The 18,165-nt window shown below is 48.6% G+C and overlaps 2 protein-coding genes across 13 annotated transcripts in view; both read left to right on the top strand.

The window, feature by feature from the left end:
- Positions 1 to 18,165, top strand: part of LOC147010889 (homeobox protein cut-like 1) — a 379,867-nt gene that overhangs the window by 229,821 nt on the left and 131,881 nt on the right. The window contains exon 1 of one of the 12 annotated variants that reach the window (XM_085860300.1): positions 10,782 to 10,815. The exons of the other annotated variants lie outside the window; for them this stretch is intronic. Coding sequence (XP_085716426.1) covers positions 10,797 to 10,815 — 19 coding nt within the window. The 5' untranslated portion in view covers positions 10,782 to 10,796. Of the gene's footprint in view, positions 1 to 10,781; positions 10,816 to 18,165 lie in introns of those variants that run through there. 12 annotated transcript variants of the gene reach the window in all.
- LOC147010890 (uncharacterized) lies at positions 336 to 6,199 on the top strand (the record flags this gene model as incomplete). The annotated part of the gene is made up of 3 exons (XM_085860322.1): positions 336 to 677; positions 2,596 to 3,051; positions 6,083 to 6,199. Coding segments are annotated over 3 exons (915 nt in total), but the record flags the coding sequence as incomplete, so codon positions are not given.

Below are 18,165 nucleotides of genomic sequence, written 5' to 3'. Positions count from 1 at the left end.
GGGCGCTGTCTCTCCCACCCCGGACGCTGTCTCTCTAACCCCGGGCGCTGTCTCTCTCACCTGTCTCTTCCTCTCAGGAAGAGACTTCCTCTCACCTGTCTCTTCTCTCAGGGCGCTGTCTCTTCCAGCCTGGGCGCTGTCTCTCTCACCTGTCTCTTCCTCTGAGGGCGCTGTCTCTTCCTCCAGGGGGGCTGTCTCTTCTGTCATGGTCATTGTCTCTTTCGCCTCAGGCGCTGTCTCTCTCACCCTGGGTGCTGTCTCTCCCACCCCGGGCACTGTCTCTCCCACCCCGGGTGCTGTGTCTTCCACCCCGGACGCTGTCTCTCTAACCCCGGGCGCTGTCTCTCTCACCTGTCTCTTCCTCTCAGGAAGTGACTTCCTCTCACCCATCTCTTCCTCTCAGGGCGCTGTCTCTTCCACGTTGGGCGCTGTGTCTTCTGCTATGGGCATTGTCTCTTTCACCTCAGGCGCTGTCTCTCTCACCCTGGGCGCTGTCTCTCTCACCCCGGGTGCTGTCTCTCCCACCTCGGGCGCTGTCTCTCCCACCCCGGGCGCTGTCTCTCCCACCCCGGGCGCTGTCTCTCCCACCCCGGGCACTTTCTCTCCCACCCCGGATGCTGTCTCTCCCACTCCCGGCGCTGTCTCTCCCACACCAGGCGCTGTCTCTCCCACCCCGGGTGCTGTCTCTCCCACCCCGGATGCTGTCTCTCTAACCCCGGGTGCTGTCTCTCTCACCTGTCTCTTCCTCTCAGGAAGAGACTTCCTCTCACCTGTCTCTTCTCTCAGGGCACTGTCTCTTCCAGCCTGGGTGCTGTCTCTCTCACCTGTCTCTTTCTCTCAGGAAGAGACTTCCTCTCACCTGTCTCTTCCTCTGAGGGCGCTGTCTCTAACTCCCGGGGTGCTGTCTCTTCTGCCATGGTCATTGTCTCTTTCGCCTCAGGCGCTGTCTCTCTCACCCTGGGTGCTGTCTCTCCCACCCCAGGCACTGTCTCTCCCACCCCAGGCGCTGTCTCTCCCACCCTGGGTGCTGTGTCTCCCACCCCGGACGCTGTCTCTCTGACCCCGGGCGCTGTCTCTCTCACCTGTCTCTTCCTCTCAGGAAGTGACTTCCTCTCACCCATCTCTTCCTCTCAGGGCGCTGTCTCTTCCACGTTGGGCGCTGTCTCTTCTGCAGTGGGCACTGTCTCTCTCACCCTGGGCGCTGTCTCTCCCACCCTGGGCGCTGTCTCTCCCACCCCGGGCGCTGTCTCTCCCACACCGGGCGTTGTCTCTCCCACACCGGGCGCTGTCTCTCCCACCCCGGACACTGTCTCTCTGACCCCGGGCACTGTCTCTCCCACTTGTATCTTCCTCTCAGGAAGAGACTTCCTCTCATCTGTCTCTTCCTCTCGGGGCACTGTGTCTTCCACCCTGGGTGCTGTCTCTTCTACCCCGGGCACTGTCTCTCTCACCCCGGGTGCTGTCTCTCTCATCCCGGGCGCTGTCTCTCCCACCCTGGGCGCTGTCTCTCCAACCCTGGGCCCTGTCTCTCCCACCCTGGGCGCTGTCTCTCCCACCCCGGGCGCTGTCTCTCCAACCCTGGGCCCTGTCTCTCCCACACCTGGTGTTGTCCCTCCAACCCCGGTCGCTGTCTCTCCCACCCCGGACCCTGTCTCTCTGATCCCGGGCGCTCTCTCTCTCTCTCACCCCGGGCGCTGTCTCTCCCACCCCGGGCGCTGTCTCTCCCAACCCGGGCGCTGTGTCTCCAACCCTGGGCCCTGTCTCTCCCACACCGGGTGCTGTCCCTCCCACCCCGGGCGCTGTCCCTCCCACCCCGGGCGCTGTCTCTCCCACCCCGGACCCTGTCTCTCTGACCCCGGGCGCTGTCTCTCTCACCCCGGGCGCTGTCTCTCTTACCCCGGGCACTGTCTCTCTCATCCCGGGCGCTGTCTCTCCCACCCTGGGTGCTGTCTCTCCAACCCTGGGCCCTGTCTCTCCCACCCTGGGCGCTGTCTCTCCCACCCCAGGTGCTGTCTCTCCCACCCCGGGCGCTGTCTCTCCCACCGCGGGTGCTGTCTCTCCCACCCCGGTCGCTGTCTCTCCTACCCCAAGCGCTGTCTCTCCCACCCCGGACCCCGTCTCTCTGACCCCAGGAACTGTCTCTCTCACCCCGGGCGCTGTCTCTCCCACCCCGGGCGTTGTCTCTCCCACACCGGGTGCTGTCCCTCCCACCCCGGGCGCTGTCTCTCCCACCCCGGACCCTGTCTCTCTGACCCCGGGCGCTGTCTCTCTCACCTGTATCTTCCTCTCAGGAAGAGACTTCCTCTCAACTGTCTCTTCCTCTCGGGGCGCTGTGTCTTCCACCCGGATGCTGTCTCTCCCACCCCGGTCGCTGTCTCTCCGACCCCAAGCGCTGTCTCTCCCTCCCCGGACCCCGTCTCTCTGACTCCAGGAACTGTCTCTCTCACCCCGGGTGCTGTCTCTCCCACCCCGGGCGTTGTCTCTCCCACACCGGGTGCTGTCTCTCCCACCCCGGGTGCTGTCTCTCCCACCCTGGGCGCTGTCTCTCCCACCCCGGGTGCTGTTTCTCCCACCCCGGGCGCTGTCTCTCCTACCCCAAGCGCTGTCTCTCCCACACTGGGCGCTGTCTCTCTCACCCCAGGAACTGTCGCTCTCACCCCGGGCGCTGTCTCTCCCACCCCGGGCGTTGTCTCTCCCACCCCGGGCGCTGTCTCTCCCACCCCGGGCGTTGTCTCTCTCACCCCGGACGCTGTCTCTCTCACCCCGGGCGCTGTCTCTCTCACTTGTATCTTCGTCTCAGGAAGAGACTTCCTCTCACCTGTCTCTTCCTCTCAGGGCACTGTCTCTTCCACCCTGGGCGCTGTGTCTTCTGCCATGGGCATTGTCTCTTTCACCTCAGGCGCTGTCTCTCTCACCCTGGGCGCTGTCTCTCTCACCCCGGGTGCTGTCTCTCCCACCTCGGGCGCTGTCTCTCCCACCCCGGGCGCTGTCTCTCCCACCCCGGGCGCTGTCTCTCCCACCCCGGGCACTTTCTCTCCCACCCCGGATGCTGTCTCTCCCACCTCGGGCGCTGTCTCTCCCACCCCGGGCGCTGTCTCTCCCACCCCGGGCGCTGTCTCTCCCACCCCGGGCACTTTCTCTCCCACCCCGGGTGCTGTCTCTCCCACCCCGGATGCTGTCTCTCTAACCCCGGGCGCTGTCTCTCTCACCTGTCTCTTCCTCTCAGGAAGAGACTTCCTCTCACCTGTCTCTTCTCTCAGGGCACTGTCTCTTCCAGCCTGGGTGCTGTCTCTCTCACCTGTCTCTTTCTCTCAGGAAGAGACTTCCTCTCACCTGTCTCTTCCTCTGAGGGCGCTGTCCCTTCCTCCCGGGGTGCTGTCTCTTCTGCCATGGTCATTGTCTCTTTCGCCTCAGGCGCTGTCTCTCTCACCCTGGGTGCTGTCTCTCCCACCCCAGGCACTGTCTCTCCCACCCCGGGTGCTGTGTCTCCCACCCCGGACGCTGTCTTTCTGACCCCGGGCGCTGTCTCTCTCACCTGTCTCTTCCTCTCAGGAAGTGACTTCCTCTCACCCATCTCTTCCTCTCAGGGCGCTGTCTCTTCCACGTTGGGCGCTGTCTCTTCTGCAGTGGGCACTGTCTCTCTCACCCTGGGCGCTGTCTCTCCCACCCTGGGCGCTGTCTCTCCCACCCCGGGCGCTGTCTCTCCCACACCGGGCGTTGTCTCTCCCACACCGGGCGCGGTCTCTCCCACCCCGGACACTCTCTCTGACCCCGGGCGCTGTCTCTCCCACTTGTATCTTCCTCTCAGGAAGAGACTTCCTCTCATCTGTCTCTTCCTCTCAGGGCGCTGTGTCTTCCACCCTGGGTGCTGTCTCTTCTACCCCGGGCACTGTCTCTCTCACCCCGGGCGCTGTCTCTCCCATCCTGGGCGCTGTCTCTCTCATCCCGGGCGCTGTCTCTCTCATCCCGGGCGCTGTCTCTCCCATCCTGGGCGCTGTCTCTCCAATCCTGGGCCCTGTCTCTCCCACCCTGGGCGCTGTCTCTCCCACCCCGGGCGCTGTCTCTCCCACCCCGGGCACTGTCTCTTCCACCCTGGGCGCTGTCTCTCCCACCCCGGGCACTGTCTCTTCCACCCTGGGCGCTGTGTCTTCTGCCATGGGCATTGTCTCTTTCACCTCAGGCGCTGTCTCTCTCACCCCGGGCGCTGTCTCTCTCACCCCGGGCGCTGTCTCTCTCACCCCGGGTGCTGTCTCTCCCACCCCGGGCGCTGTCTCTTCCACGTTGGGCGCTGTCTCTTCTGCAGTGGGCACTGTCTCTCTCACCCTGGGCGCTGTCTCTCCCACCCTGGGCGCTGTCTCTCCCACCCCGGGCGCTGTCTCTCCCACACCGGGCGTTGTCTCTCCCACACCGGGCGCGGTCTCTCCCACCCCGGACACTCTCTCTGACCCCGGGCGCTGTCTCTCCCACTTGTATCTTCCTCTCAGGAAGAGACTTCCTCTCATCTGTCTCTTCCTCTCAGGGCGCTGTGTCTTCCACCCTGGGTGCTGTCTCTTCTACCCCGGGCACTGTCTCTCTCACCCCGGGCGCTGTCTCTCCCATCCTGGGCGCTGTCTCTCTCATCCCGGGCGCTGTCTCTCTCATCCCGGGCGCTGTCTCTCCCATCCTGGGCGCTGTCTCTCCAATCCTGGGCCCTGTCTCTCCCACCCTGGGCGCTGTCTCTCCCACCCCGGGCGCTGTCTCTCCCACCCCGGGCACTGTCTCTTCCACCCTGGGCGCTGTCTCTCCCACCCCGGGCACTGTCTCTTCCACCCTGGGCGCTGTGTCTTCTGCCATGGGCATTGTCTCTTTCACCTCAGGCGCTGTCTCTCTCACCCCGGGCGCTGTCTCTCTCACCCCGGGCGCTGTCTCTCTCACCCCGGGTGCTGTCTCTCCCACCCCGGGCGCTGTCTCTCCCACCCCGGGTGCTGTCTCTCCCACCCCGGGTGCTGTCTCTCCCATCACGGGCGCTGTCTCTCCCACCCCGGGCACTGTCTCTCCCACCCCGGGCACTTTCTCTCCCACCCCGGATGCTGTCTCTCCCACCCCGGGCGCTGTCTCTCCCACCCCGGGCACTGTCTCTTCCACCCTGGGCGCTGTGTCTTCTGCCATGGGCATTGTCTCTTTCACCTCAGGCGCTGTCTCTCTCACCCCGGGCGCTGTCTCTCTCACCCCGGGTGCTGTCTCTCCCATCACGGGCGCTGTCTCTCCCACCCCGGGCGCTGTCTCTCCCACCCCGGGTGCTGTCTCTCCCACCCCGGGTGCTGTCTCTCCCATCACGGGCGCTGTCTCTCCCACCCCGGGCGCTGTCTCTCCCACCCCGGGCGCTGTCTCTCCCACTCCGGGCACTTTCTCTCCCACTCCGGATGCTGTCTCTCCCACCCCGGGCGCTGTCTCGCCCACCTCCGGCGCTCTCCCCCACATCAGGTGCTGTCTCACCCACCCTGGACACTATCTCTCTGACCCCGGGCACTGTCTCTCACCTGTCTCTTCCTCTCAGGAAGAGACTTCCTCTCACCTGTCTCTTCTCTCAGGTCGCTGTCTCTCCGACCCCAAGCGCTGTCTCTCCCTCCCCGGACCCCGTCTCTCTGACTCCAGGAACTGTCTCTCTCACCCCGGGTGCTGTCTCTCCCACCTTGGGCGATGTCTCTCTCACCCCGGGCGCTATCTCTTTCACCTCCGTGCTTTCACATATTCTTTCCCTGTGCTATCTTTCATTTTCGCTTTTCAGTTTTCTCTCAATCCCTCACTGTTGCTCACTGTCACAGTCTTACTTGCTGTCTCAGTTTTCTTTCCAACACTATCACTATTTCTCTCAGTGTTTCTTTCTTGTTTTCTATCAGTGATGCTGTTTCCTTCAATGTTGCTGTCGTTATTGAAGTACTATATATAGTTTGCCATCACCGGTGCAATTTCCTTTACTATTGCTGTCTCACTTGCTGTTGCTGGCAGAGTGCCTTTTGTCTTTGCCCATTATAACTGAATTATCCCTCACCGTTGCTGGTGTGGTTTATCTGTTGTATCATAGTAACTTTCTTCATTGCAGTGCAGTCTTTTTAACATCATTACCAAAGTGGTGCCATCTCCCTTGCCAAAGCCATCTCCACCAGAGCTCGTGCAGTTTTCCTTTGCCACCATTCTGATCTCCATTTTGCTGCAGTAGCATTTTTCCTCTTCCTCAATATTTAACACAGTCACCTCTCCCTGTTACTGGTCCAATCTCCTTCATTGCAGTTTCTCTGTGAACTTAATTCTCACTGTTTCAGGTTGCTTCACTCTCACCGTTTACTTTAACACTGTTATTGCACTCATTTTCAGTCTCAGTGTTTTCTGTTACAGCGTTTTCTGCCCTTTCTCTCACAGTCTCTACTGTCATTGCTCTTGCAGTTTTCATCCTCATTGATCGTGCCATCTCCTTCCTCGCTCTCACATGATCCCTTGTCATTCTTGCAGTTTTCCTGAACGTCACTGTCGTAGTTGCGTTCAGATTCACTCTCTCGTGCACTTGTTAATGCTGTGTCTCGTGCTTTTGCTGTTGTGGTCTTCATTGCCTTTGCTTTTGCACTCTTCTTAGCTCTCACTGTCATTGTCCCTTTTACAGTCTTGGTCTCAGTTTGTGATGCAGTCTGCCTTGTTCCTATTATTCCATTCTTTGCTGACCCTACTCGTGCAGTCTCATTCATTCTTGTCATACTGCATTCTTCCTCACTCTGGTTGTCACATTCTATCTTGATGTCACTGCCACATCGATTCTCACTTCTGTTTTCACTTTTCTCTTCACAGCTTCACCACTCTCACTCACCTGCCCATCTTGTATTATTATATTATTTGCATTGGAGCTATGTCACCAAATTGGCGTTTCAGACAACCATCCAGGAAGAGGTTGTGAAACTTTTTATTTTGCTTTCATCCATCCCAGATGTTAGGGGAAAAAGTAAAAATGCTCGTTTCATCACATCTAACAATGACTGATTTCCGATACTTAGCTACACTTCAAGTGTTAAAGGAAACATAGCATACTTTTGTCAGAAGCAAATGTTTATTTGATTTTACTGCCTCCTGTTTATTTTTGAATATTCATACCAGGTGTTTATGAAAGAGAGGTGCAACATTGTCAGAACTTTTGAACTGATTCCTTTGATACAAAAGATGTAAAATCGAGCTTCTTTCACAGGATTTTTTTACTCTTTCTTTTCGGTGATTACTCTTTTTTTTGTTTGAGATATTAGATTTCTTATTTTTCCCCAGTTGCTGATTTGTACAAGGAGTTCCATTCATTTTAATGTTTCATTCATTCAATGATTGCTGATGATGGAGGCATGTCGAGGCTTGCAGGAGATTGTTAGAAAACAACTTTAGAGTTGCTGATTTACATGAACGTCAGATGATTTTGGAAATGAGACGTCAGCATATTGAGCTTTTGCAAGTTCCTTGGACGTTTTCTTTGCAAATACCCCACACTATCTTCAGCTATGTTTTTTTTATTATTATTCACGTATTATCCAAACAGACGTCTGTCAATCTCAAACTTATTGACTTGATTTTAATCTTCCATCCTCCGAGAACCTTTGGAGCGTTTAAACGGGCATGCGAAGATGGGTATGCAAAGACATAAAACTTGTCGGTGCACAAAGTTATTTGAAGGACATTGTTATTTTGAGAAGAGAGAGAGAGAAAAAATGTTAATGTTGAATCATAAACATTACACATTTGTGACACTTCTTCAACTTTCACATAGACATGTTTTTGTTTCTTTGAAAGTCCATTTTTAATCAGGCTTAGCATCTGTCTCTGTCTTTCTTTACAAGGCTTGGTCATGCTTCCTGTCGCTCCCACGTGTTTGGGAAGCAATGAGTGGGGTGAAGTGTTTGGGATCCTTATAAGTGATGGGGAGGAGGGGGGGTGGGGAGGTCGGCGTGGGGAGGTAGGTAGGGGGTCCATTTTTAAAAGGACATTTCACGCAATGTCGTTTTTTGTTGTTGTTGGTAGAGAAGCCTAGTTCATTTGGATCCTGTGGCGAGACAAAAGCTGACCTGGTGAGAGTATGGGCGGCGAGACGCAGGATGGGGGAGGGGACATAGTAAGCCTTGGTGGCCTGGCTACATTCCACAGTCCCCTGAAGGCACGGTCGAGTCCCTAATTACAGGCTGCCGATCTCGATCCTCCACTGGGTGGGTTCCGTGCCGGGTGTTTTTGGCAGCCAGACGCAGCGTACCCGATGTTCTGACCTAGATTGTGCGGTGGAGCGGGAGGGAATTATGCAGATGGCCATGTCTCGGCGCGCTGAGTTCACACGGGTTTTGGGTGTTCCGCGGTTTCGCTCCCACATTCCATTATCCCCCTGCGAGTGGCCTTGAAGCAAATTGCCGCCGGCGTGTACGCACACTCCCTAGCTGATCGTACACCGATTTTAGAGAAGGCCGTGTGGTGGCCAGCGGTTGCTGTGGAGTGCATGTTCAACATGAACAAGTCACGAGCCGCTACTTTTTCTCTTCCCTCATCTTTAAATGCATCCCTGGGAGGTTTTCAGGGTAGAAAAACGGGTCATCTTGGCCCATGCAGTTCACTCCACAATTGGTTTAGCATTGGTCAGGCCAGCCCATTGAGGGGACGTCTCATTTTTGTTCCCACGGCGACCAGCCGTTCACCCTCCCTCTACGCGAGGGCTTGTAAAGGGGCAGACATTATCAAAGACAAGTTTCCATTGATTTTTTCCTTTGGGAGGGGAAGAGAGGATATCAGTGCTGTCGGAATGGGCAGAGACGTGAGAGAAAGAGCTGTATAGGGTGGGGGTGAACTCACCTGCTTTGCTAATGCTCCTCAGTTAGAACGTACGGAAGCAGGGCAGTCATGGCCTTGGCTGTAGGCTGTTGTGTGCAGACAATGAGTTGTCTCTCAGGGACAAATTTTGTTTCATATTTGAGTTGCTGTTGCTGACTATAAAGCACAAATTCCACGATTCGTCTTAATCTATTTTACTTTTGGCTGAATATGAATTGAACCGTTTAGAAGACATTGTGTCATGGAAAATCAACCTGTTTTTTTTTTCTTCTCAGTGTAGAAACAACATCAGTACTTAACGGGAAGGGCACTCGGTAGAGCGCATACCTCCACCACTAATGCCTGATCCACGACAACATATCAGGCCCATTACATTTTTGAAATTTCATGCTGTACAGTACTATATCGTTTTTGGCCCGATCTCTCAATGATGAAGAATCACTTTAAAAAATAAATAATTCCCGTATTCAGAACCTGATTTGATCTTCACCAAAATCGAATCAATTTTTCCTTGTGACGCACCCAACCTTTCCACATAGTTTTGTCCGAATCTGTCCACAGCTTTTTGAGATATCGTGATTTTTAAATATATATATATATATATATATATATATATATATATATATATATATATATATATATATATATATATATATATATATATATATAATATCATTTTTAGCCCCATCTCTCAATGGTAAAGAATCACTTTAAAAATTCGAGTAGTCGAATCCGGATCTTCACCCAAATCGAATCAATTCTTCTTTGTCACACACTCAATATGTCCACCAAGTTTCGTCTGAATCCGTCCACAACCTTTTGAGATATCGTGCTATATATCATTTTTGGCTCGATTTCTCAATGGTGAAGAGTCACTTTAAAAATTCTAGTAGTCGGATCTGGGTCTGGATCTTCACCAAAATATAATCAGTTCGTCCTTGTCACACACCAAACCCATCCACAACATTTCATCTGGATCCGTCTACAACTTTTTGAGATATCCTATAAAACAACAGACAAACAAACAGACAAACAGACAGAAAGTGGTGGCCTTCACCTTCAGTGGCGGAGGTAAAAATGTCCTTTGTGAGCTGCTTTGTGAGATAGTTTAACACCATTTCACCTTGATCTACACTGCCTTTTGGACTAGCAAGTAAGAGATCGGTGAAAAATGTGACACCTGGCTAGAAAGCTTTACGGAATTTCAAAAGCCATTGGTATATTAGAAGGGTATGTAGAGACTTTGAAAAGGAGTGAGGAATTAATAGAAAGCAAATGAGTATCAGCGGCATGGAATGAAGAACTAATCTACGGAAACGACAGGTAAGTGTGGAACATAAAAGATGTGATGAATATTCAAATGAGGATTTGTTTTTTTTCCTTTTGAGGTTTGACTACCAAAGAAATCGATCATTAGGATCTTAGGAGGCAAGGGGCCAATCCTAACTTATTCTGATCATAGAGAGGTGTTTAAAATGGGATTTGGCCTTGACATCTCAACAAAGGCAAACTTTTGTTCAAGCGCAAGGAAATGCAGATAAAGAGCCATATTATTGTCTCCTTTGAAGGATGATAACGTTCATGATGCGGTGGATCGTGCAGGATGATAGTTTATAATCACATCCTAATAAATCAAGAATCGAAAATAGCAATAGCCAACTCGGTAGTAAAGCACCTTTATTTGGCTATGCTCGGTGATGGAGTGATTGAAAAGCATGTTTGATGTACACCGTATTAAAAGTGTACACGGCTTGGCTTCCTTGCACTATACCACTCAAGTACCAGTCACTAAAATGAGTAATGGGCCAGCAAAACGAGTGCACTGAACAGGACTGAGTGAGAAGTTAATACTATACAAACAAAGTTTGTTACAAGCAAGGGCAGGTTGAGCAAGTGTGGTCAGTGTGAGGGGTGTGGTTTGGCATAAGGGTTGTAGTCAGTGCGAGAGACGTGGCTCATGATGGCAGGATGAAGGCAGAATGCTGTTGGTTTATGAAGGTAAGGCTGTTCCTGCTGTTGATGAATTCAAATTTCAAAAACTTATAATTACCACATCTGATCATCGAATTTTTCTCTTATTGGCTGTGAAACGCATTTAACTCGTATGTTTTTCACCACCAAGCAAGAACTCACAAAGGCAAGACACATTGCTGCTTCAACAGAACGTTACCGCGTTTGCTTTTGCTGGGTTTTTTGGGGGGTTTTTTTTTGAAAGACGAACGATGAAAAGTGAAAAATTCAATAATGATTAAATGTAGTCATTCTCAGATTTTGAAGGTTTGAATTTAGTTTCTTTTTAAAAAAAAAACAAAAAAAAAAACGTTTTATCATGAAAAGTGAAATTTCAAGCATCACAAACTATGTTGCTTCACTGGTACTATGTATGTACAAAGGGTGCAAGAAATGAAATCTGCAGAGTGAGCTATAATAAACCATTTGATACCAATCCGTTTTATACTTCAAGAGAAAGCTCATCCAACTGTCATCCCGTTCAACCTGCTCCCTCTGCTGGCTGCACGTCATCCTTTCCAGAAACAGAAATACTGTGACTTCCCATGTCGTCAATCTGACTGTGGCATGCAACCAACAAGAGAGGCCTTGGTAAATTAGAGCCTTAAATCAAAAGATAGAACATCACGTATAAAGTCAATTGCTCATCATCAAAAGATGCAACAGCCAAGTGTTTTCACAGTAGCCATAAGAGATGTGCATACACTGTGTGAGCCATCCACTTCGGAATAATTCATTTGTCTAGTTTTAATCCCTCACTCCTGTTCATTGTCATGGCAGGTACGGGAGGGTTTGGACATACGTCAGCAATGAAATATTCAGACAAGAAGAAAAACCACCTGATATGAACCGTAATAAGTTGAAAATGAGGTAGCTTTGTGCTTTACGGAAGAGGAAGAAGAGGATAGGAAATAGAGATCTACAAGTAGTGATTGAGTCTTTTCTCAGAGCGATCTTCTACGGCAGCCGTGCAGGCTCTTGGCCCAGCGGTTGGCCGCTCCACCACGCTAATTGCCGGATGAATAATTAGCTCCGAAATCGCGCCTCATTTGTCTAATGGGGGGCGGCGGAGGTTAATGATGTAACAGCCTAATTACATTACCCTCCGGAGCCTTTTACCGCGTAATCGCTCGCTCGGGGAGCCCGGCCGCGCCACACTTCATAATGAAGTCTGCAAGAGCTGGGGAAGTTGGAGTGGGCTGCATTATGCTCCCACTCGTGTGTTCAATCCCATTCTTTTTCTCTTTCCCTCTGTTCTTTTTGTACCATGCATTATACAAGAAGCAAAAAAAAACTAACAACAACAGCAACAACCATGTCACCTTATACCAATGAAGTCTGATCCCAAGTTGTTGCTAAGTGCATCAACATAAAACAAAGACCCAGGGATGTTTTCAATTAATTTCCCCACCACAAATTTCATCTCTTTCAGTACTAATTTGAGAAAATTAGATGTTTGTCAGATATCATGGCCATACCTAGTGTGGGAGATTCATTTCCTGGACAGTGTGTTACATTCCAGATGAGTGTGACTTCTATCTGGCTGCCAAGACTCAGCTCTGCTAAGCCGAACCAGATAATGGCTTGGGGTCAATGCCCTCAGGGGGTCCGGGACTTTTGAAATGACATATCAATACGGGACTTTTGAAATGACATTAATGTCAACGAGGTCTTTCATGCATGTGCTGTGTGTGCGTTTTCAGTGACTCGTTTTTGCTTTTTATGGCACATTTAAACTGCCATTTATAACATGAAACCTATAAGTCAAGCAGTCTTTATTTTCAGCATTTAACGATGGAGTGGCAATTTCAAAATAGTTCACCATAATTGTTGTGTTCCTGGATGCAAATTGGACTCACAAAAATATAGGACATACGAGAAATATTTGTGGATATGAGGTGTCAAGCTCCTACCTTTTCCTGTGAATACAATTAGTGAGCGGTAGCAGTGGATAACCCACACCACACACCACACACCACACACAACGCTTCTTTCAGCAATAGTTGCAAAAATCTAGCATCATTTCTCTTGTGGCTTTGGATCGAAACAAACAAACATATGTAAAACAACCCTTCCAGCTCACACTTCCCCTGCCCCCAACCCGATTAATAATAAATATCATCATTTTAAACTTACCCTGTGCATTGATAAGCCCCAGATATGACCTTCCTATTGGTGTTAAAAAGCACCCAAACCAGATACGGTGGCTCCCTCTTGGGAAGTCTGCCTGAATGTTGGGAATGATGGCATTGTCCTTCCCAATTGCAGATATCCATTAACAAATCACCAAGCCTGCCATGTTCACATGAGGTAATCCTGTGAGGTGCAAAGTCCACTCGCTGGCAGTGATGGTTGAGGAGTCGAATAGTGCACACCCGTCCACTGTCTGGGCCTTGCACCGATCCACGTTGTTGGGAATTTGCAGTACGGGCTGAAGATCTCAACAGTCATACGTTTTACTTCCCTGCAAACTAGGTACATCTGGTTAGCTGATCAAATAGCATTGGGGGACCGAATTATTTCTTATACAATTATATTCCTAATTATATTCATAAATCCCCAAAATTCAACCAAATTTAATGTGCGAGTGAGCCTTCATTTGAAAACCAACTCAAGAATGTGCCTGTAGTTGGGGAGATAGTTACTTGTAAGAGTGCGAACAACTTATGTTGGATACTTCAGAACTGTTACTGGCTGATATTAGCTTCATGGAAATGTGCCATTAGCACATTGGGTAGCATTCGCAAAATACGTAAAACCATCAACACGTTGAAATGGAAAAATGCAAATAAATAGACAAAGTTGCTCTTCCGGAAAGGTTATCATATATTAAGTTACTTATAGTGACCCTACCAATAACTTAGTACCCATAAAGTTTTCCCCCCTCAGATGGCACCGACATCTCATCTGACCCATGGACTAAAAATTCTCGAGCTCTTTCGTCCTGCAGACACACACCTCTTTCTCACAGATACTTTTCCAAGCCTTTTTGGCTTCATTTAGAAGCTCTGTGAGCCATTCCAAGGAAGAATCCTTGTCTCACACACCCAATTCACCTTAACATGCTCGAACGAACATTGTTGCGAAGGGGTTGTACACATGCATTTTTGTTAGTTTTATCCCAAAGGGGGATGCGAGACCATTGCAATGCCCGTGTGTGTGTGTGTGTGTGTGTGTGTGTGTGTGTGTGTGTGTGTGTGTGTGTGTGTGTGTGTGTGTGTGTGTGTGTGTGTGCATGCGCGCACGTGTGTATGTGTGTTTTTGTGTGGCTGTGTGTGTATGTCCGCGTCTTAATATTTTTCACTTTAAAAATGGTTTTGGCTGTAACTGCTTTGTCCGATCGATGCAAAACTTAAGAAACATAGGAGTATCATTTATTGCTAACTCTGATGTCATAAGTTACATGGTATGGCAGCCATATCAGATTAAAGGAAAAAAAAATAGAGACTTCTCTCCAAAAATGCTGAACAAAAATAATTTAAACTTGGTATATATTGTCAACTTCTCATGGGGTATATAAGGTGATAACGATGATGTTATCGGTGAAGTTGTATTCCAGTCATAATTGGTTGACTTGAAATCCTTGTCTGAAAAATCTGAAACTTCATATATATCTGGTCTTTGACCCAATGTGAGTGAAGAATTAAAGTTATGACCTTCATAACCCATGCCAATAAACTATGTGACATAATAATGTGCATGGATGACACGGGTATATGCACCATAATAGTAGCATCTTCAGTTGGTGTTTTTGTTCAGAATGAGACAAGACAATGCACTCTACGAGTGCCGTTCTAATTTAGCATTTTTGATCATCGGTGTCACTTTTTCCTATCATGTTGTGTATCCTGTTTTCCACCAAACAAATGTGATCAACATTTTTATCTGATGAGAAGTTTTTAAAATGCCACATACATTTTTGAAGGACAAACCCTCAGGCAGTTCACAAAGTGCTTATTACAACAATCTTTTCACAACCCTATAGCACCACGAACATTCTTTAAAATATCCCGATGACTTGTCTACATTCGGCTCCACTCATAACTCAAAATAACAATCTTCACCTTTATGTGTTTTAAACTCTTGGAATTCCACATTGTGTTCCGTTTTTTTGAAAAGGCTGAATGATTTTACTTGCAAACATCCAACATGGCCGAGTTCTGAAATGCACGTTCATCACAAAGATAAACCATAAAATCGGCTTCCAAAAAAGGTTTCATTTCTTAGATGTAATGTTCCTTTTATTTTCTTTTACAAACTAGCAGAGGTACGCGACATTGCCCGGTGCTATTCTAATCTTGTTGGCATTTTGAAGAAATTAAATTTTAGTTTTTTCCCCATTTTTTGTAGGAGCCTAAAACACTTCCCTGTACTCATTATGGAATGGGGTTGGGATCATTTAATATTACCTTACACATACAGTGTCTACATAAAGTCGACACCCCCTTTCAGATTTTTCACCTTTTATTGCATTGTAGCCTGGAATTAAATTGTATTCAATCAGACTTTTTCCACCTTTATTTACACTTCGTAACCCACAACTTCAAAGTGAAAAACAAATTCAACAAATTTCTGAAAATTAATCAAAAGTACAAAACTAGAACATCTTGGTTGGATAAGTGTCCACCCCCTGAGTTAATAATTGGTGGAAGCACCTTTGACAGCAATTACAGCTGTGAGTCTGTTGGTCTGTTGTGAGTCTGTTGTTGTCTCTACCAACTTTGCACACCTTGATTGGGCATTTTTTGCCCATTCTTCTGAGCAAAACTGTTCAAGCTCAGTCAAGTTTTATGGGGAGCATTGATGGACAGCAAGCTTCAAGTCATGCCACAGATTTTCGATTGGATTTAGGTCAGGGCTCTGATTGGGACACTCAAGGACATTTATCTTTTTGTTCCTTCGCCACTCCAGTGGAGCTTTGGCTGTGTGCTTTGGGTTGTTGTCATGCTCAGAGGTGAACTTCCATCCCAATTGCAGCTTTCTTGCAGAGGGCAGCAGGTTTTCCTCTCAGATTTTTTCTGCATTTTGCTCCATCCATTTTCCCTTCTATCCTGACAAGTGTCCCACTCCCTGCTGATGAGAAACATCCCAATAACATGATGCTGCCACCACCATGCTTCACAGTAGGGATGGTGTTCTTTGGGTGGTGTGCTGTGTTGGGTTTGCGCCAAATGTATCGTTTTGCATTTAGGCCAAAAAGTTCCATCTTGGTTTTGTCAGACCACAAAACCTTTTGCCACATGGCTTCAGAATCTCCCGAGTGGTTTTTCACATACCTCAAATAGGACTCAAGGTAGCCTTTTTCGAGTAATGGCTTCCTTCTTGCCACCCTACCATACAGACCAGACTTGTGGAGTGCTTGGGATACTGTTGTCACATGCACACAGTGACCAGTCTTTACAATAAAGGCCTGTAGCTCTTTCAAAGTTGCCATTGGCCTCTTGGTGGCTTCTCTGGTCAGTCTCCTCCTTGCTTGGTCATCCAGTTTGGAGGGACGGCCCGATCTAGGCAGGATCTTGGTGGTACCATACGCCTTCCACTTCTTAATGATTGTTTTGACTGTGCTGCAAGGGATATTCAAGGCCTTTAGAATATATTTACACCCATCCCTTCATTTGTGCCTTTCCATACCTTGATCTCAGAGGTCTTTTGAAAGCTCCTTGGTTTCCATGGTTGAGTCTTTGCTGCAAAATGCACTACCCAGCAGAGGAAACCTTAAGCAACAGCTGATTTTATTCTGAAATAATCAGAATCACGACAATTTAACACAGGTGGAGGCCAAGTAACTTGGTGTGTGATTCTGAAGGTGAATGGTTACACCTGAGTTAATTTAGAATTGTTATTATAAGGGGGCGTGGACACTTACCAAACCAGCATATTCTAGTTTTGTATTTTTTCTTTTTCGGAAATTTGTAGAATTTGTTTTTCACTTGGAAGTTGCGGGTTATGATGTGTAAATAAAGGTGGAAAAAGTCAGATTTAATGCAATTTAATTCCAGGCTATAAGGCAACAAAAGGGAAAATTTTGAATGGGAGTGTACACTTTCTATAGGCACTGTGTCAACAAAGGATTTGACACTATAGAGTGATTTTTATTTTTTTAACTTTTTTTTCTTCAAAATATTCAAAATGTATTTGGCCGAAGACACTCCCCAACACTGACTGATGAACCTCTGAAAGTTTGGCAAAGATCCATTTGGCCATCTCTGAGAAAAATGTCGACACAGAGAGACAGACATACAAACATCTCTCTTATAGTATAGACAAGCAAAGGTACCCAGCGTTGCCTGGCAACGCCGGGACCCTCCTCCCACCCCTCCCCCTCCTTCCTCCCACACTCTCCCCTGTCTCCTACCACCCCTACCACCTCATCCTGCTTCCTCTGGTCTCCCACCGTACCCCTTCCCCTCCCTCCTCCCACTTCCACCCTTCCTCTCCCTCCTCCCACAAAGGTACCCGTTGTTGCCCGGGATCTAATGTAAATCTTTTGGACTCCCACAATTAAGCACATATTTGGAGACAATTATTTTATTCATCAAGATGCAAAATATTGAACAGAAATAGCAACAAAATGGAATATATTATTGGAAAGCTTTTGGGTAGAAAAAATTGAATGTTTTTCCCTCAAGGGCCAGAACCTGTACATGCGGATCAAAATCACTTGTGTTTAAATTTTTTGCACCGTGTATATATGGAGAAGTTAGCTGAGGTGGTAACTTTTTTCCTTCAAACTCTTCTTTTAACCTTAACGGTCCCCTGACATGCAAAATAAACTTGTTATTTATATATTAACTTGACCTTCCTAGTGAAGAAATCACCCATGTTTTTTTTTAATCAAAAATGGGATTATTAGAGCAATATTTGGATAATTTCTGGAGCTATTCACAACTTGCTATGCCCCGCTCCTTAAAAAAATGGACTTCAGCGAATCGTCACATACAGTAACTCGCACAGAGTGGATTGACTTGAGAGTCAAGATGTCGCGCGCCTTGTAAAGTACCTACAAATGCATTGTGCACATGTTAGTGCAATCTCTGTGATCGTCTTAATTCCAGTGATTGTTTCGTGAACGTTTTAAAGAGTTTTAGCCGTACTTTCGAAAATGCCTGCAAGATGTATCGTAGCAGGATGCGACAATACAAGCAAAGACGGTGTAAGCCTCCATGTATTCCCGAAAGATGATAATCGTCGGAGAATATGGACATCTAAAGTGAAGTTGACGAGGGGAAACTGGAAAGGCACCAGCGACACGAACGTCATTTGCAGCACCCACTTCGAAGACAGTACACAAAATATAAAATTTGACTGTTGAACCTTTCCATTCAAAAAATAAAAAAA

Source organism: Eptatretus burgeri, chromosome 16 (assembly GCF_056783735.1).
Source record: "Eptatretus burgeri isolate ZD-2024b chromosome 16, Ebu_testis_v1, whole genome shotgun sequence".
Classification (NCBI taxonomy): domain Eukaryota; kingdom Metazoa; phylum Chordata; class Myxini; order Myxiniformes; family Myxinidae; genus Eptatretus; species Eptatretus burgeri.
This window is presented reverse-complemented; position numbering and strand designations above follow the sequence as displayed.